Source organism: Mustelus asterias, chromosome 11, assembly GCF_964213995.1.
Source record: "Mustelus asterias chromosome 11, sMusAst1.hap1.1, whole genome shotgun sequence".
NCBI lineage: Eukaryota > Metazoa > Chordata > Chondrichthyes > Carcharhiniformes > Triakidae > Mustelus > Mustelus asterias.
The window spans coordinates 90,950,478-90,976,543 of record NC_135811.1 but is presented as its reverse complement, the minus strand read 5'-3'; the positions used below and the strand labels follow the sequence as shown (position 1 = coordinate 90,976,543).

Genomic DNA, 26,066 nt, shown 5'->3' with positions numbered 1-26,066 from the left:
TTCAGAAGGCTTTCGACAAAGTCCCACAGAAGAGATTAGTGTGTAAAATTAAAATGCATGGGATTCAGGATAGTGTATTGAAATGGGTAGAAAACTAGTTGGCAGACAGGAAACAAAGAGTAGGAATAGGAGTTAAGGCCAGCATAGATCAGCCATGATCGAATGGTGAGGCAGTCTTGAAGGGCCTGTTTGCCTCTTCCTGTTTCTATTCCCTGCGTGTGTTGTGTGAATAAATAGGTCACTTTCTTAATGACAGGCAGTGACTAGAGGGGTACCACAGGGATCGGTGCTAGGACTCCAGCTATTCACAATATAAAATAATGATTTCAAAGGGGGAACCAAGTGTAACATCTCACAATTTGCAGATGACACAAAACTGGGTGGGAGGATGAGTTGCGAGGAGGATGCAGAGATGTTTCAGTGTGATCTGGACAAGTTGAGTGAGTGGGCAAATGCAGCACAAATGCAGCATAATGTGGATAAATGTGAGATTATCCATTTTGGTAGCAAACACATGAAGACAGTATTGTCCAAGCCTATGTGTTTCAATCTCTAATAGCGAATAAGGACACTAAGTCGGCTTTAAATATTTAAGCACAATTTCTTTATTCAACACTTTAATACCAGAACTCAAACTCACAACAGTTGCAATACTTTAACTCTTTAACTTCAGCGTTAACTCTTAACTTTAAATCAAAAGGTAAGGGAAAAAAATCTGAATGAGTTAAACTCTTCCACAAAGGCCTCAATCATCAATATGTTGTGATAAACAACCTAGAAGTATTGAAGCTGCTGGACTTGTTTAATATCTGTAATTCACAATCCACTGGCAGAATTCTCCCACCAAAATTCTAAGTCTTAATTTTGCAGGAAAACTGAGTAATTCACGCTGTTTTTTTCAGCGGGAGTTCACACTAGAATCTCCCACACTCTTTGCACTGCAGAGGCCACCAGCGTGAATATCATTAGGTTTCAGTGGGCAGGGCCTATTCCCACCCAGGAGGCTGAACCCAGCAGGCCTCTGCACATGCCCAGTGGCCCTGAACTGTCAGCCTCCCATTTGCTGGTCAGCTCAATTGCTGACTTAAGAGAAGGGAATGTGCGATAAGACCTGGGTGTCCTCGTACATCAGTAGCTGACGGTAAGCATGCAGGTGTAGCAGGCAGGAAAGGAGGCAAATTGTGTGCTGGCTTTTATGAGTACAGGAGCAGGGATGTTCTGATGCAATTATACAAGACCTTGCTGAAGCCGCACCTGGAATATTATGTGTAGTTTTGACCTCATTATCTGAGGAAGGATGTTCTTGCCATAGTGGGAGTGCAGAGAAGATTTACCGACTGATTCCTGGGATGGTGGGACTGATGTATGAGAAGAGATTGAGTCCGTTAGGATTGTATTCGCTGGAGTTTAGAAGAATGAGGGGGGTCTCATAGAAATCTATAAAATTCTAACAGGATGAGACAAGGTATATTGCAACTGACATCAGTTATATCTCTAATATTTAACATTGCAGTAAAGAATGGTTGTGAGAGAGATAGGCAACTGAAGGCAAGTTTGGAATATTGATCTCCAGAAATGCAAGTCAGGGAGAGAAAGAAGTGTTAAAGTTTGAGATGTTTAGTTTCTCGGTCACTGCTTCCAGGCTGCAGACATTCCTTCACTCCCGCTCCTTGTAGCTCTCGATGTGAGACAGAAACCAGGCGACTGTGATTGGAATCACAGCAGGCATGACACCAAATCCAATCACCGACTCCACGGTGCCAAACTCCAATGTGGAGGCCTTGCTTCTTCAGGGTAGGCATTCCTGGAAGAGAAGCGGCAGTGCGTTAAACACTGGGTTAAAGCTGTTGCTGTTGAGCTGGGCCCACAGGCTGAGCATCACCGGGCGTGCGACCAGGCCGAGAATCCCTCCGAACACAGCCAACATGGTGAACAGGGGCGGCAGCAAGATGAGCAGAAATGGAGCTGCACTCGATACAGGAAGGATGTTCCTGATGATGGAGGTGTCCAGAACCAGGGGTCATAGTCGAAGGATACGGGGTAAACCTTTTGGGACTGAAGAGAAATGTCTTCACCCAGAGATTGGTAAGTCTGTGGAATTCGCAACCACAGAAAGCAGTTGAGGCCAAACATTATATACTTTTAAGGAGGAGTTAGATATAGCTCTTGGACCTGTTGGACTTTAACCTGGTGCTGTAAGACTTCTTACTGTGCCCAATTCAGTACAACAGTGGCATCTCCTCATTATGATCACAATGAATGGCGGGGCAGATTTGAAGGACCAATTCCTGCTCCTATAAGTTATTTTTATTCATTCGTGTAACATGAGCCTTGCAGACTGACCAGCATTTATTGCCCGTCCCTAGTTTCCCTTGCTCAGAGGGGATTGAGAGTCAACCACATTGCTATGGCTCTGGAGTCACATGTAGGCCAGACCAGGAAAGGACGGCAGATTTCCTTCCCGAAAGGATATTAGTGAACCAGATGGGTTTTTCCTGACAATCGACATTGGTTTCATGGTCATCAGTAGATCCTTAATTCCAGATATTTTTTATTGAATAGGAATTCCACCATCTGCCGTGGTGGGATTCGAACCCAGGTCCCCAGAATATTAACTGAGTTTCTTGATTAATAGTCCAACAATAATACCACTCGGCCATTGACTCCTATATTTCTGTGATTGCAAGGATATTGCAGTCTGAGGGAACCTTTACTACACAACCTTAGAAGAAGGTTTGGGTCACTGTCTGTGTGAAGTTTGCACATTCTCTCTGTGTCTTGCATGGGTTTTCTCCGGGTGCTCCGGTTTCCTCCCACACTCCAAAGATGTGTGGGTTAGGTGGATTTGTTATGCTAAATTGCCCCTTAATGTCAGGGGGACTACCAAGGGTAAATGCATGAGGTTATGGGGATAGGGCCTGGGTGGGATTCTGGTCAGTGTAGACTCGATGGGTTGAATGGCCTCCTTCTGCATTGTAGGATTCTATGACTCCAGTCCCTCAAATAGAAACTTCTAGATTTGCTGGAATGACAATGGAAATTATGGCCAGTTTCGCTGTCATGGCTCCAGCAAAATCCAGGCCATTTTCTTTGTCAGGAAACAAGCGCAAGTTTCTGCTTCAGCAAAGGGTGGAACAGTTGGGCACTGCATTGGAAATGGTGGCTGAAGGATGTTAAACATTTTTCCTGCCACTGAAAACAGGCTGGATCTTTCTTAAATAAAGTCAAAATACTGGGCCCTATTTTACCATTTTGATTCTAAGTGGTGGGCGGACTTGAAACTGGGAGTGTTTCAGATCCGACTTTTAGACCCATTCTCCGGCGCCCCCATACACACACTGCCTGAAAAAATATCAGCAATTCCGAATCGTGCTGCAGAAGCCTGTGGGCGGGGCTTATCGCGCCCGAAACACTGCAGCTCCGATCGGAGCCTTCAACTGCGCATGCGCAGTAACAAAAAATAGAAAAGTGCTCCCCTGCCAATGATGCCTTCCCTGGCCCACACAGACATTGCCCCACCCCCACAACATTACTGTCCCCCTTATCCACCCACCCCCCCAGCTACCTAGACCGATCGCGGCTCCCTGTCCCCCTTCCCCCCCACCGATCACACACAGAGTGGCAGTGGAGCCCCCCTTCCTCCCCACCGATCACATGCAGAGTGGCAGTGGACCTCCTGCCCCCGTGCCCCTGCCCCCCCCAGTTCCTGCTCCCCCACCAGAAAGTCATGTGACCCCCTCTCTCCCCCCCCACCAGAGAGCCATCTGACCCGCCTCCCTTGCCCCCCACCAGAGAGCCAGCTGACCCACCTCCCTCCCCCCCCACCAGAGAACCAGCTGACCCACCTCCCTCCCCCCCACCAGAGAGCAATCTGACCCGCCTCCCTCCCCCCCACCAGAGAGCCATCTGACCTGCCTTCCTCTCCCCCCACTCCCCCACCAGAGAGCCATCTGAGCCATACAAATATATTTAAATTGATGTTGCACCCATTTCGGGTGCGGTGCCAATGGTGGCCATTTTAGGCCCTTGGTAAAGGGGGAATGGACAAGGAGGTGGGCGTGGATCGCGCTACTTGCCTCATGCCCAACTTTACTAAGTTTTCGTGCCTGAAAACAGGCACAACTTGATGGTAAAATCGGGCCCACTGAGTCCAGTAGTCTTAGCCAGGGTTTGGGAAATGCAATCCAATTAGTAGCCCTGTGCCTGGGTTTGTGAAGGGAAAATGGTCAGGGCTCCCTATCAGTAATGTTGAAGTGTATGAACATCAGGTGATCACAGGATGTGATTCAGCTGAAATACCTCCCATCGTAAACCTCCCACACTCCAATTACCAGTGATGGGGATACTGGAAGACATCCAGCTGTCAGTATCCCGTTTCCTACACAAGTACCAACTAATAATGACAGAACAACTGACTTAAACACACAATTTTTGGCAATAATTTGTTTTTTTTAATTATTTTAAAATTAGAAATGCACAAATATTTCACAAAGTAAGAACAATATAATGGCCCTTCTGTACAACAGTGAAACTCTGTCGACTTTATTAATAAACCAATTAAATCTACTTCAACTCCAGTACATAACACATGAATAGACCTGGGAATATCAGAGAAGTATTGCATTACGACAGTAATATTGCAGTTTAAACAGTGATCATTCAATAGATAATCCAAAAATATGGGAAAACTGATTATAGATAAAGAACAACAGTAACTTTACAGACAACGTGGATTTTCATTTTGTTTTGAAGAAAGATAAACTATTGCTTAGCGAGCACAGCAAGTGACATTACTTACCATTAATAGGGTATAATATTGTATATTCACACACAATATGCCTCGTCATTCGTACAATGTAAAGGTTTGACCAATTTACTTAAGTTAGAAAAAGCTACAACCAAAAATACTGTTCACAATTTGTTTGAGACATGAATACAAAAAGTAACCACAGTATTAACTAAACATGCATCGAATTACTTGCGTTATAAGACAAATTACTTCCTGTTGCTACTAAGAAAAATATTTTGACTTACTTCTGTTTGTAAAGATAAAATCTAGACCAGAATACAAATAATCTCAATGTGCACCATCATACAGAAAGTTCTCCATTACTTTGGAACAGGCAAAAAGTTTTTAAAGGAAGCTGAAAGATAGTATACAATTGTTGTGTATGATTAAAAAAAAGTAACCAGGAATACACTTCTCAAATTTCTATTTTAAAATCATTTTTAAACTCTAAATTGCTTTTAGCCAAAGATAAATTAAATCATAGCTTTAGGCAAAGTAAAATAAATGGTGACAATTATTTTTTTTATTATTCGATCATTGGAGTTGCCCATCCCTAGTTACCCGAGGGCAGTTGAGAGTCATCCACATTGCTGTGGCTTTGGAGTCATACCGGGTAAGGCAGCAGATTTTGTCCCCTAAAGGACATTAGTGAACCAGACGGGTATTTCGACAATCGTTTCATGGTCATCAGTAGATTCTTAATTCCAGATATTTATATTGAATTCAAATTCCATCATCTGCCGTGGTGGGATTCAAACCGAGGGGTCCCCAGAACATTAGCTGAGTTTCTGGATTAATAGTCCAGCGATAATACCACTAGGCCGTCGCCTTCCCAATTATTTTCAAATGCGTCTGACAAACTATCTAACTTGGCTTTACTTGAATATCTTTTATACGTTGAAAGTGACACATTATTTATGAAAAGGAAATGAAATTATTTGCCATTTTATGAAATCAAGCCAAAAACCCCAGATCAATTTTATTCCGATGTTGCAATCAGCAAGGACAAAGATATACTGGTCTTGTACATAAGTAACTCATACCAAGCTTCAAGTGTGCATGATAAGGTTCAGAATTTTGTATTTGTTTATGTTCCAGATATAGCCAGTATCAAATGACATACAACAATGGCATACATGATACATGCTTGTGAGCGTGTTGCGATGTTCATGTTTCAAAATGTAGTCTTGAAAACAGCAAATGCTTAAACTGCTGCGAGATCTCGTGCAACAAATGAAAACTCAATGAAGTATCAGCACCATCCTGTACCTTCACTGCGGTAGGTGATACATTCATTAATGATTTGTGTGCACATTTAAAACATGACCAATAAATATAATTTTCTACTTATCTCACACACTGCTCATTGGGGGCCTTACTGCTGTGTCACATATCTAAATGTTGACTCAATTATTAATTTATTAATGGGTTTAATGGATTATATAATTTATTAATATTTATTAATTAACTTATTAATGGAGAGCAGCTTTAAGATTATGAAATACATCTTGAAGCACAACCTGACTCATTTTAGAAATTATATTGTTCAAAATGTCAGAATCCCCATCATTGAAAACAAAATTCAGAAGTTGGAATATAGACCACTGAACCATTGGTTAAAACAACCAGTCACTCATTGATTACTCTGAATTCATCTGAAGGATTGAGTGAAAAGCACAGACATTTTGCAGCTCAGAAATCTGAATTTAAAGTTATCAATGTGAAAGTTTTGAATATTTTGGGCGTCCAAATTAAATGAACCCCATGATTATGAGAGAGGTTCATGCAATTGGCCATCAGGAAGCAATGCTGCTCAAGCTGCTAACTGATAATTTTGGGACTGGTCTCTGTTCAGACAGTTGATCAGTCCAATCCTGGGACACAGTGTAACAGTCTAGCCCTTGATAAAAACTGTTGGATAAGGATGGATAGAACACAACACTCTCTCAACATCTTCATTAAATTCTCATTCTGTAGACACAAAATCAAACTCAAAGGTAGATGGCTTGTAAAACAAGAAAGAACAACAGCAAAATAATGAATGTTGTGAATGATGTAGGAGATTTTTTTTAAATGTGGTAATAATTGAGAAGGAAATGTACTACCCTTTTTTCTATTGACTCTTATCTACAGGGGCAAAGGCTATAATGTAAGGTGCATTCACAAATGTTATATTCCTACTTCTGCTGCTATTTTGCTTGTGTCAGCATTAAATCCATATTTTGTCAACCTTTCTGAATGCGTTTCACAATGTGATAATGTTAATCCAATTGAAAGTTAGGAAGTGTTCAGGACACCCAGAATAACTCCCTGCTCTTCTTCAAATAATGCTGTGGCATCTTTCACGTCCACCTGAGCAAGCAGTTGGGACCTTGGTTTTAACATCTCATCTGAAAGACAGCACCATTAACCATGCAGTGCTGCTCCCAGCACTGCATTGTTGTGACAGTCTTATATGCTCAAGCATGGCTATTTGACTAATTGGGTAGCACAACTTTCATCTGGATCATTCGATAATCATCAGGAGGGTGACTCTTGGCTTGGAAATTTCTCTTTACCTAACCAATCGGCTGTTGCTAATGTTAGTGTCCCTATCATTAACCCAACTCTGACCAACACAGACCAGGAATTGCGCTTGGGACGTTATGGTCTATATGCTCTGGTTGCATGCTGCCATTACTAACTAAGGAATTGAGGAAGCTCAGGTTGGGTACTCTTCTGGACAAACTAGAAAAGAGAGCTAAAAGAGATGCGATCTGACCCTTCGTCAGATGCTGTCAGACCTGCTGAGATTTTCCAGCATTTTCTGTTTTTGTTTCAGATTCCAGCATCCGCATTATTTGCTTTTATCATAGACATGTGATCTGATAGGCTATACAGAAAGGATTGGTTGACACATAATAGCTACTAGGCATACATGTTCCTCAGGAATGTGTTTGGGAAACTGCAGGTGAGCCATCTGTGTAATCATTCATTTCAATTGATGGAGAATCTTCGACTGGGTGGAACAGTGGTCAGCACTGCTGCCTCACAGCACCAGAGACCTGGGTTCTGCCTGTATGGAGTTTGCACTTCTCCACATGTCTGCGTGGGTTTCCTCAGTAGTCATGATGTGGAGATGCCGGCGTTGGACTGGGGTGAACACAGTAAGAAGTCACACAACACCAGGTTAAAGTCCAACAGGTTTATTTGGTAGCAAGAGCAGCGCTCCGAAAGCTTATGGTATTTGCTACCAAATAAACCTGTTGGACTTTAACCTGGTGTTGTGAGACTTCTTACTGGGTTTCCTCCCACAGTGGAAAGATATGCAGGTTAGGTGGACAGGCCATGGTAAATTGCATGGAGTTACAGGGATAGGGTAGGGTGAGTGGGCCTGGGTAAGATGTTCTTTTGGAGAGTTGATGGAGACTTGATGGAGGCTGAAGGGCCTCCTTCTGTACAATAGGGAATCTATGGTGTTGACCAGTGATTTTCTGAGCACTGTTTCCTGTTAGAAGGGCCAGGCCCCAAAGTCACCTCATACATCTCATCAGTATTTAGAAAGCTGTCATCAATTTGATGGTCCACACTGCAAGACTTTCAAATTCTTTGGTCGGAACACCACAGTTAATTGAGGGAAATCAAATCATTCTTCTGGAAGAATCTGTGTGAAACGTATGGAGGCGGCAAAACAATTTGGTGAATAAAGTCAGAAAAAGGCAGCAGAGAATCGATTACATACTTTAAAATTCACTCTGGCTGTTACATATGGAGATAATTAACAACTGCAGTGTTGACTGCACCTTACATATTGATTTATAGAGAGATGAGGGCGAATGGGATCAAAGGTTGTGGGGAAAAAGCAGGATTAGGCTATTGAGTTGGATGATCAGCCATGATCGTAATGAATGGTGGTGCAGGCTCGAAGGGCCAAATGGCCTCCTATCTTCTGTGTTTCTATGAAATGTCTGAATGGGACTTGGGAAGTCCCTTATTCAGGAGTTGCTTATCAATGTGAACGAAAATTCAATCAATGCCTTACAGTGCCTCTGTTGAAGGGAGAGAGTTTTTTGATGATGCAGAAGCCAACATTCTAAAAGCCTACATCAGCAATAATCAATGAATTAACTTTTCTGTTCTTACCACCGTTTCCAAGATGGTCTTCTTAAAGTGGTTCCACCATGGACTTTAAGATAGATCTGGAGATTTGTAAATACAAACTGCTTCAAATTGTTACATAAAACCAACTGGTTAAAAGGATCAAGTGGAAATGTGGTCACTCAAACTTAATTTATAGTCACAGGGAATTTTTTGGATATGTGCTTCAACATGGTTGCAAGATTATGGAAAACTCTGAATGGGAGTTCTGTTTATTCTAAGCAAATACTTCCCAACAATTTAATTTTTTGAGGTGCATCTTATATAGAAAAACATCCAAGTCCATGTCATTGGGGTGCTGAGGTGGCGAAGGGATTAGGAGGAGGATGGATGCAAAGTGAGATCAAAAAACTAGGCTGCAAGAAGTTTCTGTCCAGAAGAGGCAAAGGTGAAAAGAAAGAGTGGCTTAAAGCTGGACAAGGAACTAGGCAACTGGGAGCCAGTGGTGGGGTCAACAATACTGCTGGTGGTAGAAGGAAGGTGGGGGATTATGAATCACACAAGGTCAGAGGCGAGGGAAAAGAGAAAAATAATTCTGGAATATACATCGACACATGGCATCCAATATTCTAGCCATTGAATTTTGGAAACATGAATGAAACAAATTTCCCTCTCTCAAAAACAGTCATTTAAAACATGAACTAACTCCTATACACAGTGGGAGGCTTTAAAAAAAATAAATTTTGCTCGATTTTCTTAACGCAATTTATAGCCGAAGACATTCAATGCGCACCAATTGCAATGGAAATAGAAAGATGTTTATGAAGAATACATGTACAATTTTGCATCAAAATACCATGCAAAGGAAATCTCATGTTTACATCACACCAAACCGCCAACATTCAGATTTAATAGTTCTGGGAGACGCCAGGACATTTTTTTTTTCTGCTCCACTTTTGAGAAGCACAGGAATGTATGCGAGATTAGAAGACACTGTCGCAGTTCATTTGGTTGGGGTGAATCCTGACAAAATCCCAGTGAGTTTGGAATGTATGTGGTTAAGCAAGTTACAAAGTAATCATACGGTCCACAGCTGAGCCGGTCAAAAAGGCAAGACCAAAATCACCACATCAAGTATGACTTGAATCAACTTCCTTCTATGCGGGAGCTTGTAGGTCACGGCTTTACTTTGTCTCCTCCTGAACTAAACTGAAGTTAACACCCTTGAAGCATATTATTACTGCTTGAGAATGATCACAATTTTTTACAATTCTATTTATCTACAACTCTTCAATTCAGCAAAACATGATTTGGCAAAGCCCCATATTGATTTTGCAAAATTATACGTATATTGGTTTTTGTTAAATTTAGCCTACAACAATCATACATTTACAGCAATTGTATACTAATCATCTGTTTCATTCAAAGTAAAATCTATAATTGATTCTTTTATACATTGATAATTCCTTCACGTTACATATATAGAGATTTTTTTTTAAATTTGTTACAAAGTTAAAAATACAATAAAAAACAACATTTTAAAAGTATCCCTTCCCAGGATTTATTATTAAAAATGATCTTCAATTTATTAACTGAACAACTAGCGAGGATGGGTGTGATTTTAATCACTAGAAGCAATATCTTTTTACAATTGGCTAGCACTGGAAATACATTATAAAACAAAATCTACAGAGAATGTCTAGATACTTAAGTATGAGCAATACTCTCTGCAATCCATCATTCACATAAGATGAATCACCTACTCGCAGGGTGAAATTCATCGGGGTGATTTGGGTGGAAAAAAAAAATCGCAAGGTCCAAATAAGGTTTTCTTGGTTGTCTACTTACATTAACTTTTCCAGCAAAAATAATCGAATTTGTTTATTGACTACTGACTGGTGTGTATGAAGTTTAAGGGGCGTTGATGTAAATAAACTGAAGCATTTATATAGATGGATTCATGAAATAAACAGGACATATTAGTACAAATATTAAGATACTGCAGTGGAAATATTATATACAAATCACTAATGCTAAGTGAAATGTGTATTTTTAAAAGTGCGTGTGGATTATTTGTAAGGGCAAGGCTCCGTTTGTTCGTTTGCCAGAGTATTCTCACTCGTAAGTGTTATATCTCAATTTCACTTCAGTTTTATTTTCTTGGGGAGCAGAGGGGGAAGGTTTGACTGACCTTCCACCTCGAGGATTTGGCTTGTGATTTCAGCAAGCACCCATGGTATGAAATAAAACTTCAAAACGTCTGTAAATAGGCTGCAGTTGGTGAAAGGTTCATGTCTCACGAATCCAGATCATCTCAGCATGAAGTGGAGATTCACAAAGGCAATAGATAGTTGATCATTTCATTTTAGGCACAGCCACACAGCACAAATTATATCTAAATTAGAAAGTGTTAAAAAAGTCATAAAATCTATCATTGATGGGTCTGGGAGTGGTGGGAAGAACCTACATGTTTTAGCAGTGAACGGAAATACAGCTCTCCATTCTAAGAAGGCTCAATTAGAACATTTATCCAGTTGTTTTTTTAAATATAGTCCAAGTGAGCCAATGAAAAGAGATTCTGTCCTGTGGAGGGCCCTGTTACGCGTAAATGTTAGTTCAAATCTGACTGAAAAAGTCCTAAAGAATAAGAGCTGTGGAAAATAAACTCCCACTGCTAGTACAGAACAATAAAGTCATGTCAATTGAATGAACACATTGTCACAAGCGGGGAAAAATCTAGGATGAAACCATGCCATGCAGTATTGTCACATGAACACGTTAATGTACGAAATCCTTTCTTGATGATTTAATTGAGACATTAACATATTTATAATAGCTCATTGCCTCGGGAGGCAGTAAAGGAATGAAATTCATATAAGCTTTCATGTGTGAATATTGCACAGTTTTAAGTATACATCGTGTGCAGTTATTGCATGAAGCCCAAGGTATCAGTACCCAGCAGCCAAGAGCAAATAGGTACAGTGGAACCACATTTTAACCAATACTTTCGCAAGGATAATAATTTCAAGTTAGAATGCTGATAATCCTTCAAGTTGAAGAGGGAGCTGGACGTGGCCTTTGAGGCTAAAGGGATCAAGGGATATGGAGAGAAAGCGGGAGTGGGATACTGAAAGTGCATGATCAGCCATGATCATATTGAATGGTGGTGCAGGCTTGAAGGGCCAAATAGCCTACTCCTGCACCTATGTTTCAATTCAAACTGTTACCGATTCATCACTGTGAGGTTATTTAGAAGAATTTAAACAGTTTCAAAGACTTCAGCAAGAGTCAATGCTTTGAATTTCAACACAAATGACCCCATTATTACTTTCCTTTATAAGGAACAATTTGTTCATTTTCCTGGTGAAATTCAACAAAGAATAAGTGAAATCTCACTTTCCTTGTGATTCTATTTGATACTTATTGGACTTAAGAGGATCCAGCAAAATTTGTGATTGAACTTTGGACACTGCTGCCCAAAAGTCTGACGTTTGCCTGATCCCTGTATTGTTCATAAAATAAAAATGATGGTAGCTGGAGAGCATTCCCCCATCCTTTCCTTTAAAACCCTTTTTAGATCACCTCCATTGCTGATTGACATAATGCAACTGTTGTCACCATGAGCTGCTGCCCCAATTACGACCAGTCAAGATGGAGGTCTCTTCACTTCTGAAGGACTTTTTCTATAATGTTAATGGTGCTCGGTGTAAACCATATTTCTCTATCCTTTGGAAAGTGTTAGTAGACCCAGCTCACTGGTACCCATTGGGGCTCTGTGCAGAGTTTCTCCATAGCAGCTCTGAGTTTTTGGAAGGCTTTGTCCAGGTTATCGTTCATAATGGTGTGATCGAAGTAGTGGCTGTATGCTCGCTGGATACGGGAACTCTCATCCACCGTTTTCTTCAGATCGGTGTCCTTGAAAGGAATATAAAAGATTTACTTGATGTACTGTGGAAGGTAAAAGTGCTCTGATCACAAGATATTTCACAGTGCAGTGCAGACGGAGATCATTTGGCCCATCGAGTCTGCCCTGACTCTCTGAAAGAGAATCCCACATAGATCGCCACCTCCCCCCACAACCCCCCCAGTCTATCCCTGTAACCATGTGCATTTATTCTGGGTAATGCATCTAACCTGCACATCTTTGGACACTAAGGGGGAGCTCGTGCTCCAAGACCGGAAAATCCTGTCATAGGTCAACAGACCTTTGAATGGTTCTGTCCCGCCTGCTATGATTTCTGCAGTGGACGGGACAGGAAAATTCCACCCCTAGGGATAATTTAGCATGGCTAATCTACCTAATCTACACATCTTTGGACTCTGAGAGTTGCCCAAAAGGATGCTATTAGTCAACAGTACTTTAAATCTTTTGTTACAGTGAAAGTCTTAAATTGTGAAATCTTGTCATGTCATCCTTTCAGCTCTTAACTGGAAGTTTGAATTTCTTTTTAGAAGCTACTGGGCTTTACAGAGATCCTAACATCACTTGAAAGGTCTACCTGCATTTCATTTTACTAAACAAAATAGAAATATTGGCCAGGGTTTTCCAGCCCCGCCACAGTGGGTTCCCCCGTGGCGATGAGATATTCAAATCTCTGTTGACTTTGGTGGGAAGGACCAGAGGATCCCACCAGTGGGAGGGGATGGAAAATCCTGCTCATTGTCATTTAAATGAGATTTGATGATGTTGGGTGGAGAGAGATTAAATTGAGACAAATTTAACTCACAGTTAATTGCTTTGTTGTAACTCCTGCCTCAATTGCTGCCCTGTGCATCGCCCGTAGTGTGTCCAAATCTGGAGCCTCAATGAACACCACATAAGGCATGAATTCAGATGTCCTCAGAACCTTCAGTGCCTACAAAGGACAAGGACACAAAGATCACTTTTCTTCTTCTGTATCCTGACCTTGGGCGGGATTTTCCGGTTGTGTTCGCCCCAAAACCGAAAAATCCCACCCAAGATCAACAGACATTTGCATGGTCCATCCCTGCCCGCTACGAATCCCGTGGCGAGCGGGATGGAAAAATTCCACCCCTTAACTTCAACCATTGCCTGAAAACACCATCGCTCAAGGGCTGGGAGAAGATGGGTTAAAATGTTGGGACCGAGCAATCGGATCTCACTCCTTCCCATTCCAAATTTCACAAATACAGGTCAGTTTATCTGGGGGTGCAGTAGCATCGCAGTTATATTATAGAACTTGGAGTACTGTGCTCAGTTCTGGTCACCTCACTATAGGAAGGACGTGGAAAAGGTTGAAAGGGTGCAGAGGAGATTTACAAGGATGTTGCCTGGATTGAGTGGCATGCCTTATGAGGATAGGCTGAGGGAGCTCGGTCTTTTCTCCTTGGAGAGACGAAGGATGAGAGGAGACCTAATAGAGGCGTATAAGATGTTGAGAGGCATAGATCGGGTGGACTCTCAGAGGCTTTTTCCCAGGGTGGAAATGTCTGCTACGAGAGGACACAGGTTTAAGGTGCTGGGGGGGTAGGTACAGGGGAGATGTTAGGGGTAAGTTTTTCACACAGAGGGTGGTGGGCGAGTGGAATCGGCTGCCGTCAGTGGTGGTGGAGGCGAACTCAATAGGGTCTTTTAAGAGACTCCTGGATGAGTGCATGGGAATTAAGAGGATGGAGGGTTATAGGTAGGTCTAGAAGGTAGGGATGTGTTCGGCACAACTTGTGGGCCGAAGGGCCTGTTTGTGCTGTAGTTTTTCTATGTTTCTATATTTCTAACTAATAATCCAGAGGTCTGTACTAATGAACAGATATTCAAATTTCACTAGGATAGCTTGGGAATTTAAATTTAATTGAATAAATCTCCAATAAAAAGCTGGGATCTGTTGTGAAACTATTTAGTCGCCATGTAAAATATCTGGTCACACTAATGTGTGAGTCCAGACCAGCAGCAACATCTTAAGAGCCCTCAGCAATAGCTGAGCAACCCATTCACTTGTGTTCAAGGAAGCGACTCATCAGCATCTTCTTAAAGACAATTAGTGATGGGCAATTGATGCTGAGCTTGTGAGCGCCATAAACATTCCACAAATAAAGAAATATTCAATAAGTTTCTCGCAAAAGGAAGGCAGGGCATAGTTAAATTGAGAGGAAGGCTAGTATTGTGGGTGAGTGCTTTACCACACAATAAGTGCAGTCGGGGGTCACTGAGGCCAGCCAGGCAGGCCCCGGTGAGAAGGGGTACACTAGAAATGGAAGCAGGAGTAGGCCACCAGGCCCGTCAAGCCTGCCCCCGCCATTCGATCTGGTTGGTCTATGCCGGCCTCAACTCCTTTTCCCCATTGCCCTCTATTCCTCGATCTATCAAATATTTATCCACCTCCACTTTAAATACTTCTAATGATCAAGCCTCCACTACCCTTTAGAGCAGAGAATCCCAGAGGTACGGGTGGTTGGTAAGGGCAGGGCATCTGGGGTTTTTCATGGAGGCCATTGGGTGCCTGATTCAGAGTCACTCCCAGCTGGGCCAGTAGGGTGGCTGCCAGAGTTAATTGGGACATTGGGCGGCCTCTCTACTTGGCAAAGTTAAAGTTCATTTATTAGTGTCACAAGTAGACTTAATTAACACTGCAATGAAGTTACTGTGAAAATCCCTGAGTCGCCACACTCTGGCGCCTGTTTGGGTACACTGAGGAAGAATTTAGCAAGGCCAATGCACCTCACCAGCACGTCTTTTGGACTCTAGGAGGGTAGTGGAACACCCGGAGGAAACCCACACAGACACTGGGAGAATGTGCAGACTCCGCATTGACACTGACCCAAGCCAGGAATCGAACCCGGGTCCCTGGAGCTATAAGGCAGCAGTGCTGACCACTGTGCTGCTCTACAGGGAAACCATTGAAATTTGAACCTCATTCTTGTTTGTGTGCTTTCCAATCTCATGATAACCACCCACAGAATGGATTTCCTATTCGAGGCGACGGGGCACTGGCTGCAGCTTTTTAAATGTGCATTTCAGGCAAGGAGCTTTCTGAAGTCGATCTAAAATGAATAGATTTTCAAATTGGTAGTAATAGCAAAATAATGTTCCAATTATGTAGATGTCCAATCCTTCCCCTACCTGTGGGTTTGCATCCAGGATGCATATTTTTCCACATTCAACAACCTCATGAATGGAATCAATCTTCGTTCCATAAAGGTTTCCTTCATATTCACCGTGCTCCAGATACCGCCCGCCTCTGATGTCACTTTCCATTTCAGCACGGGACACAAAGGCGTAAATATGTCCGTCATTCTCGTCCTCCTTTGGCTTTCGCGAGGTGACTACAACGAAAGGGTAGAACAAGAATCTTCAAGCACATCAAAGAAAAAAAATTAAGAGTTCAACCACTGGAAACAAAAGCAGAATTAGGTCAGCAGAACTGGAAACTGAGTGATAGGCATTTTAGCAGGTGTTAGAGAGAAAAAGTGGGTCAAACTTTGCATCTGAAACTGTTTGGCTGAGGCACTGGGGAACTCCAAACCTCAATATTAACCTAATTTTTCTTTTTTTTTGAAACTTCTCCCTTTTTACATATTTAACTTCTGTTTTTCAACATTTGATTCTTGACTGTTATTCCTGCTTTTTTTGGTTGTTTGCATTTCTTCCATGGACATGTTCTGTGATTTGTAAGTCCTTCACCATCTCACTGAGTGTTTATACATCATAGAATCCTTACAATGCAGAAGGAGGTCATTTGGCCCATCAAGCCTCCTCCGACAACAATCCCACCCAGGCTCTTCTCCTCAGCCCCATCCCTGTAACCCTGCACATCATGGCCAATCAACCGAACCTGCACATTCCCGGACTGTGGGGGGATACCGGAGCACCCGGAGGAAACCCATGCAGACATGGGGAGAACGTGCAAACTCCACACAGACAGTCATCCGAGGCCGGAATCGAACCTGGGTCACTGGTGCTGTGAGGCAGCAGTGCCAACCATCGTGCTTTCCATAAAGAGGGCTTGCAATGTCATTGGAAGCACTCTGGTGTCTAAGAATCAAACAAGCATCTCTGCTCAGGCTCTACTCCCAGGGCTAGAATTTCTCTCTCATGGCAGCCAACTGAAGTCAGGACAGTTTCCTGGTTATTTTCCCTGGGATTAAAGGCCAGAAGGTAGGTTTGCATGCAACTCAAGATGGTGGATGGGCTCTTGTGGTTGGGCAGCCCATCAGAGGCCTTCCATATTGAAAGCAGGTCACAATGGAAGATAAATAAATGAGAGGACACTTCAACATGGAGGCTTCTTCTTTCCAGCTTCCTAAAATTTTAATTAAAAAATAAATTCAACAACTGGGCCGCCACCGTTGGAGGTTGGGGAACACTTCTACCAGGTGGCCGATGGCTCTATCTCCATACAGGCAGGCAGAGAGGACGTTTGGGCATGCACCCAGAGAGGCAGGGAGGTGCTACGCATCCTCCCCGACCTTCTCCTGGATGCCCTTCTTCAGACACCTGAACTGCCCACAGAAATCTGGAAGCCATCTGGAAAATTCCAGGAGACCTCCTTTGATGTCCAAAGATTTGAAGGTTGGCCACGCTAAATTGCCCCTTAGCATTCCAAGATGTGGATGAAATTGCTTTTTAAAAAATCAACCGCTATCTAATTTATTGGTCAGTAAGCACAGAAATTACAGCCGGGATTTTCTGGCCTCCAGAAAATCCCACCCGGGATCAATGGACCTTTCCATGGTCCGCCCCTCGCCCGCTCCAATTCCCGTGGTGAGCGGGATGGTAAAATTCACCCCTATATGTCAACCGGACTTGGTATGAGTATAGATAGAGTGAATGCAAGCAGGCTTTTTCTGCTAAGGCTAGGGGAGAACAAAACCAGAGGGCATGGATTAAGGGTGAAATGAGAAAAGTTTAAAGGGAATATTAGGGGGGGCTTCTTCACGCAGAGAGTGGTGGGAGTGTGGAATGCGCTGCCGGATAAAGTGGTAAATGCACTTTTAACATTTAAGAAAAACTTGGACGGGTTCATGGATGAGAGGGTTGTGGAGGGATATGGTCCAAGTGCGGGTCAGTGGGACTAGGCAAAGAATGGTTCGGCACAGACAAGAAGGGCCAAAAGGCCTGTTTCTGAGCTATAATTTTCTATGGTTCTATGGTTCTATGAGTTAGTACCCGGGCAGCAGGGGTGACCTCTAGTTTAGGGAGGGTACAATATGGGAGACCAGTGAGGCTTGCATTAACATTGTCAAGTCCTGCAGTCCTATACTCCCAGCACAGAGGCAACAAATGAGCCCTGTCAACGAGAAGCAAGTACTGCTGAATGCTCACGGCCTGAAATAGGGGCTCTGATGTGATTCAAAAAAGAGAATCCGGATAACTATCGTCCTCCAACGAAAGCTGACATGGCATCTGTTTATTTTTGATTCACTACCTGCATCCCAGATCTTCTATCACTATGTTTATTTCTTTCTTGGCACTCCTCTCACTCCTGCGCCTTCTCACTGGCAGTATGATGGGATGGTTGCCATCAACTCTCGGAGAACCACCGTAGAAAACGTTGACTTTGACAAAATAGCTCTGAGGGTTCGCGTAAAAGTGCAGGTGAAAATCTCTCAGCATTCTCAAAGAGAAGTGCATTTCTAATCCCTAACACTCAGAAAACTCCTGCTGCTTTAGAGTTAGAGAGTCATAAAGGCACCGCATAAGGAGGTCATTCAGCCCATTGAGCTCATGCTGACTCTTTGTTAACCAATCTAGTCAGGCCCAATCCCCTGTTCTTAATGGGACATCAGAACACTGGGGAGAACTAGTGCCATGGGATCTTTTACATCTGCCTGAGTGTCAGGACCCCAGTTCAATGTCTCATCCAAAAGTTGGTGTCTCCAACAGTGTAACACTCCCTCCGTACAGCACGACAATCACAGCCTCAAATTTTATGCTCAATTCCTGGAGTGGGACTTCAAATCCGTAACCTTCTGACTCAGAGGGGAGGGTAGAACCGACTGAATCACAGCAATACTTACTGGCAGAAATGTCATTGTTCCAGGAAATGCAACTCTAAAGAATGCAGATTATATCAGGAGTTGGATGCAATGTTGAATTAACAGTTGTGGGTGGTGCATTGGCACAGTGGTTAGCACGGCTGCCTCTCAGAGCCAGGGATCTGGTTCAATTCTGGCCTAGGGTCACTGTCTGTGTGGCGTTTGCATATTCTCCCCGTGTCGGCGTGGGTTTCCTCCAAGTGCTCCAATTTCCTCTCACAGTCCAAAGATGTGCAGGTTAGGTGCATTGGCCATGCTAAATTGACCCTTAGTGTCAGGGGGACTAGCGAGGGTAAATACATGGGGTTACGGGGATAGAGCCTGGGTGGGATTGTTGTCAGTACTAGCTCAATGGGCCAAATGACCTCCTTCTGCACTGTAGGGATTCTATGAGCTGGATGACAAAGACATGTAATCCTATACAGCCCATTGTTGTTTTGGCACATGGATTAAGTCTACTGCTTCAGAAGATTAGACTTCTTGATTTAACTGTTTCTTATAAGGTTTATCTTGTCAGTTTTCAGATTCGCCCTGCCTCAGCTCCCATCTCCTCTCTATCTACATCACAATCCAGCTAAATTATCATAAAGGTGGTCATCAGGCCAGTGGTAATTAGAGTTAATGTGCACACAAAAAACATCTACTCACAAGGAATGGTTGTTCCAAAACGCATTGGGTCAGACATAATGAGCCTGTTTTTTAAGCTCCGTCGCCCAACGCCCTGTGCTCCGATAAGGACCAGAGTCTTCCGCTGAAACGGTGGCATCTTCGCTACTTCCTCATAGATCAAAAGTTCATGTCGATCAAACTCTGGGAATGAAACAGAACAGGAATCTGGATTTACACTGATGAACAGTACAGGGTTATTAGGAATGCTGTTGAGCGATGTGAATGTCTATCTCAAATGCAGCGTCTGCCATATCTCCCACCTAGTGGGGTACAAAGACACTTGCGAACAACCTCCCTGAAGCCCTTTTTCAGAAATGGGCAAAATTAGAGGGAAGTCACCAGGACTGATCTTGCAGGGCCTTATATAAGAACATAAGAACTAGGAGCAGGAGTCGGCCATCTGGCCCCTCGAGCCTGCATTCAATAACATTATGGCTGATCTTCTCGTGGACTCAGCTCCACTTACCTGCCCGCTCACCATAACCCTTAATTCCTTTACTATTTAAAAATGTATCTATCCTTGCCTTATAACCATTCAACGAGGTAGCCTCAACTGCGTCGCTGGGTAGGGAATTGCACAGATTCACAACCCTTTGTGTGAAGAAGTTCCTCCTCAACTCAGTCCTAAATCTGCTCCCCCTTATCTTGAGGCCATGCCCCCTAGTTCTAGTTTCACCTTTCAGTGGAAACAACTTCCCTGTTTCTATCTTATCCATTCCCTTCGTAATCTTATATGTTTCTACAAGATTCTTCTAAATTCCAATGAGTATAGTCCCAGTCTACTCAGTCTCTCCTCTGGTGACTGTGGCCAGGGTTCAGGCAATTATTTGGCTGACAATATTCTCCGATGGGCAATGCTCTTGAGGGAACATGAGAAAACGTGAGGAAACTAAAATGGGCAAAGAGAAAGGGATAACATTTTATATTTTTAAAACAACCAAAATAGGCTGAGAGAAAGGTAGGTAAAGGTCCATGATTCTGACAGATTTAATAGTTTTAGATTTCAGAAATACCAAAAAAGGTTAATATGAAAATCAACATGGGTGGCACAGTGGTTAGCACTGCTGTCTCACAGCGCCAGGGATCCGGGTTGAATTCTGGCCTTATGTGACTGTCTGTGTGGAGTTTGCACATTCTCCCTGTGTCTGCATGGGTTTCCTCCGGGTGCTCCGGTTTCCTCCCACAGTCCAAAGATATGCGGGTTAGGTGGATCGGCCATGCTAAATTGCCCCTTAGTGTCCCGAGATGTGTAGGTTAGATAGATTAGTTATGGTAAATGTGTGAGGTACAGGGGGTGGGGGAAAGGGCCTGGGTAAGATGTTCTGTCAGAGAGTTGGTGCAAACCCATTGGCTGAATGGCCTTCTTCTGCACTGTAGGGATTCTACAATTATTTTGTAATGCAGGCAGGTCTGACAAGTATCTGGAAAATGTCTGCAGTGCAATAATACTTATGGTCAGAGAAAATTTCCAACATTATTCTCTTGTTGTTTAAGCAAAGCTTGTTTGCTAAGCATGGCTGAATTTCTTGACCTTTGTTGTTGCAGGATATTGAGATATGTTTTTAGTTTTCCAGATCCGGGACACATTTACCACATCACGTTCTCTCAACCTGGGTTTAGCACTACTGTAGTAATATGCACAAAAATGCCTTGTAAGTCTATCACAAGAAGATGTTTTAATCTAAAGCACAAAACCTCCTATAGTGTGAATTTTCTGTTTATTTCTTATACCATAGAAATAGAATCATAGAAACCCTACAGTGCAGAAGGAGGCCATTCGGCCCATCGAGTCTGCACCGACCACAATCCCACCCCACATATTTACCCGCTAATCCCTCTAACCTATGCATCCCAGGACTCTAAGGGGCAATTTTTAACCTGGCCAATCAACCTAACCCGCACATCTTTGGACTGTGGGAGGAAACCGGAGCACCCGGAGGAAACCCACGCAGACACGAGGAGAATCATAAACATAGTTGAACGAAGAAACTATGGGTGGGATTTTATGGCCTCACTCGTCCAGAAGGTGTATAATCCCACCTGAGGTCAACGGACCTTTCCATTGTTCGCCCCTCGCCTGCTCCGATTCCTGTGGTAGGCAGGGAGGGTAAAATTCAGGCCTATGTCTTGAAATGGTTTTCTTGCTCCCTATGTGCTTTATATAATTACTTTGTTCACAATCTTAAACATTTAAGTTGATAAGTTTATTTTATTAGGGTCGCAAGTAGGCTTACATTAACACTGCAATGAAGTTACTGTGAAAATCCCTGAGTCGCCACACTCCGGCGTCTATTCGGGTACGTAGAGTCATAGAATTATAGATGTTTACAGCATAAAAGCAGGCCCTTTGGCTCAACTTGTCTATGCCACCCCTTTTTTTTTAACCCCTAAGCTAGTCCCAATTGCCTGCGTTTAGCCCATATCCCTCTCTACCCATCGTACCCATGTAACTGTCTAAACGCTTTTTAAAAGACAAAATTGTACCTGCCTCTACTACTACCTCTGGCAGCTCGTTCCAGACACTCACCATCCTCCATGCAAAAAAATTGGCTCGCTGGACTCTTTTGCATCTCTCCCCATTGAGGGAGAATTTTACCATGGCCAATGCACCTAACCAGCACATCTTTCGGACAGTGGGAGGAAACCCGGAGCACTTGGAGGAAACCCACGCTGACACGGGGAGAAAGTGCAGACTCTGCACAGACAGTGACCCAAGTTGGGAATCAAACCCGGGTCCTATTTAAAATAAATGGTAAATGTCTCCAATGAAATAGTGGATAAAGAAATTTCATATTAATCTATTAAGTGTCCTTGCAACTTATGCATCTTAGTGATTTTTCATGAAAAGTTATGGGGAGTTTTGTGCTCAGAATCTGTGTTCCAACGAATTCAGTTGATACATGCCAAACTCACTCACTGCTCTTTAGATTAAGAAATATTCTTGTGATAGACTTACAGTGGAGAGTAACCTGATGCAGAGAGTACAACCCGGATGTGGAAAACCAAAAACATACCTAAATATCCGACAACAGTAAAACTCAGGACACTTAATCATGCTTAGCAAACAACCTTTGTCTTAAACAACAGGTTAATAACGTTGAAATTCTCTCTGCTCAGAACATAAAACCTGCATGGATTAGATCTTTATCTCATCATTTTAATTCAAGTTCAAAGCCAGGACCAAGCTACTGACACGGATCTGGCAGCTAACCGTAAGTTCCGGGATATTATAACGCCAGGCCTATTTGAAATTTGTTTTTGCTCTACCTTAACAAATGGATAATGAAAATAAAGTTCTGAATTTTTGTGAAGAATTCAATATTCTTTTAAGAATCTATTGCATTTCCTCTGCCAAAAATAAACCAGCCGCGATATGTTAATCAGGCCATTTAATGTTACTAGTAATGTACAATCAGCGATAAGACATGGGAGTGAGAATCATAGAATCTCTACAGTGTAGGAGGAGGCCCATCGAGCCCTTACCCACAACAATCCCACCCAGGCCCTATCCCCGTAATTCCATATATTTACCCTGCTAATCCCTCCTGACACTAAGGGGCAATTTATCATGGCCAATCAAACCTAACCTGCACATATTTGGACTGTGGGAGGAAACCGGAGCGTCCAGAGGAAACCCATGCAGACACGGGGAAAATGTGCAAACTCCTCACAGACAGTCACCCCAGGCCTAATTGAACCTGGATCCCTGGTGCTCTGAGGTAGCAGTGCTAACCACTGTCTCACCGTGCCACCGAAGGATGGAGAGAATAAAGACAGCAAAGGTGAGATAAGAAAGAGAGAGAGATTACGAGAAATTCAGCACACCCACAACTTTATAAATAAGAATACGATAGCCATGAGAGGTTAGTCTCTGGGTGGGACTTTCCGGCCGCTCTCACCCCGAAACCGGAAAATCCAGCCCGATGTCAACGGACTTTTACATGGTCCGCCCCTCACCCGCTACAATTCCCGTGGTGGGCGGAATGGGAAAATTTGCCCCTTTGTACGGAATATTAACAGTATAATAACCAGAATGTGAGAAGGTCTGTTGTGTCCCGCAATTTATTTCATTGCGTACAGTTAAAAATATGCGCGTCTCACAAACACATCCACATTGTTTGACTGTATAATACACTTGAAATTTTATTTCTTTATTCATTCGTGGGACATGGGCATCGCTGGCTGGCCAGCATTTATTGCCCATCCCTAGTTGCCCGAGGGTAGCTGAGAGTCAACCACATTGCTGTGGCTCTGGAGTCACATGTAGGCCAGACCAGGTAAGGAGGGCAAATTTCCTTCCCTAAAGGATATTAGTGAACCAGATTGTTTTTTCCGACAATCGGCAATGGTTTCATCAGTGGATTCTTAATTCCAGATATTTTTTTTTTAAATTCAAATTCCACCACCTGCTGTGGCGGGATTCGAACCCGGGTCCCCAGAGCATCGGCTGAGTTTCTGGATTAATAGTCTCGCGATAATATGACTAGGCCATCGCCTCCCCAATGAGCAGTTGAAAGCTGCTCATAAAAGAGAGAGAAATCACATTTAGTCAGCATTCCTTGTTTCAGTGCCATCCCAATGCTGTTTTACTTATGAGATACTGGGATGTAAATTTATCTTGTAAAAACATGATAGAACCGGTAGCATATGTGACACTCCACCTCAACTGAAACAGAAAATTAGCTGGAGTATGGAGCAGGCCGCAGATTCACTACAAACATGACTTGTATTCCCACCCATTTCAAATTTATACCCATTAGCATGTCTGCTGCTCTGGATACTTAATTTTCTTGACATAATCCTCTTTGTGACTTGATTTGTTTTTCTTGCATTTCGCTGCTGATCTTTTAATTTGCTGTGAATTGTTTTCATGTCTAATTTCCGTCATAGCTTTACTTCATCAGTAATTATTAATCTGGAGGGCGAACCGTATCTGATCTATGATCTGCATGCTGCAATGGTAATGTGTTGTTATAACTGTGCTCATTCGTTCAATCCTGGAAGCTATCATTTCATTGAACGATCTACGCACTGAAGTCGAATTACAACACTTGAGAATTTTCTCAATTTAAACAGGCTGCTGATTTTGCATGATAAACAAGACTTGCATTTACATAGCGCTTTGTGTCACCTCATGATGTTCCAAAGGGCTTTATGGTCAATTAGGTACTTTTGAGGTGTAGTCATTGTTGTCGTGCAGAGGAATATGACAAACCAAATCAGGCATAATAATCTCCCAGAGACAGCAAGGATCAGAAAATCTGTTTGAAGCCATGTTGGGGGTGATTTTCAGCCTGCGTTTATTGTCAGAGAGAACGGCAACACAGACAAAATCCAGAGAGAATCAGGAAATGCGATTCTCCCAGGAGAGATTGCGTTCTGTGATTTTCCCCTCCCCTGGTTGGTGACGTGCAATGCTCCCATCCACAAAGGACGAGAACCGTATTTTAATGCATTTGCATTCGTTTCAATAATTATCAGGCTGTATATTATAGGGTGGCATGGTGGCACAGTGGTTAGCACTACTGCCTCACAGCGCCAGGGATCAGGATTCAATTCTGGCCTCGGGTGACCATCTGTGTGGGGTTTGCACGTTCTCCCCGTGCCTTGCATGGGTTTCCTCCAGGTGTTCTGGTTTCCTCCCACACTCCAAAGATGTGCGGGTTAGGTGGATTGGCCGTGGTAAATTGACCCTTAGTGTCAAGGGATTAGCAGGGTAAATATGTGAGGTTATGGGGATAGGGCCTGGGTGGGATTGTTGTTGGTACAGGCTTGATGGGCCAAATGGCTTTCTTCACTGTAGGGATTCTATGATATTCTACCATATATTGAACTCTCATCATATTTTCAAACCTCACTGATGTGACATCATGTCAGCGAGGTTTACAACAGGTTTACCCAGACATGAACCTGTCGTGGGGATCTCTCAGGGATCCTCTCTGGATTTCGCTAATTGCTAGTGACACTAAATGTCCTGAATAATGCACCGAGGCTACTGGTTTATTTTTGGCAGAAGAAGGACAATAGATTCTTAAAAAGAATATTGAATTCCTCACAAAAATTCAGAGTTTTATTTTCATTATCCATTTATTAAGGTAGAACAAAATCTAATTTCAAAGAAAGCCTGGCGTTATAATATACCGGAACTTGCTAATAGTAGATAGATCCAGGTCTGTAGCTTGGTCCTGGCTTTGAACTTGAATCAAAGTAATGAGATAAAGATCTAATCTGTGCTGGTTTTAAGAGTGAGTCTGAAGTGAGTGGGTTTGGGATATGTCAGATGAATTCAGTGCCAACCTGGCAATGCCACCCTGTGCTGGGGCAGTGCCAGGAACAGACCCTCATGGGAGCCTCTTGGGGGAGCATGTAATAGGGAGAGAGGGAGAGATGTTGTCAATGGCTGTTGGCGACTGGGGGAAGAGAGTGGGAGATGCCAGTGACGGTGGAGAGGGGAGATGTCAATGTCAATCGCTGGGGAGGGGGAAGACTGACGCCAGCTTGATCAGGAGGGACAGGAGCCCCTGAGACCATCGTGGTG

At 43.1% G+C, this 26,066-nt stretch overlaps 1 protein-coding gene across 4 annotated transcripts in view; it reads right to left on the bottom strand.

The window, feature by feature from the left end:
• Positions 1–4,439: 4,439 nt before the first annotated feature.
• LOC144500649 (MAGUK p55 subfamily member 2-like) overlaps positions 4,440–26,066 on the bottom strand; it is a 645,619-nt gene continuing 623,992 nt past the window's right edge. For all 4 annotated transcript variants that reach the window (XM_078223925.1, XM_078223924.1, XM_078223928.1 and 1 more), the window contains 4 exons: positions 19,508–19,669; positions 15,945–16,147; positions 13,594–13,722; positions 4,440–12,781 (listed from right to left, as the gene is read on the bottom strand). In XM_078223925.1, coding sequence (XP_078080051.1) covers positions 12,605–12,781; positions 13,594–13,722; positions 15,945–16,147; positions 19,508–19,669 — 671 coding nt within the window. In that variant the 3' untranslated portion in view covers positions 4,440–12,604. The remainder of the gene's footprint in view (positions 12,782–13,593; positions 13,723–15,944; positions 16,148–19,507; positions 19,670–26,066) is intronic.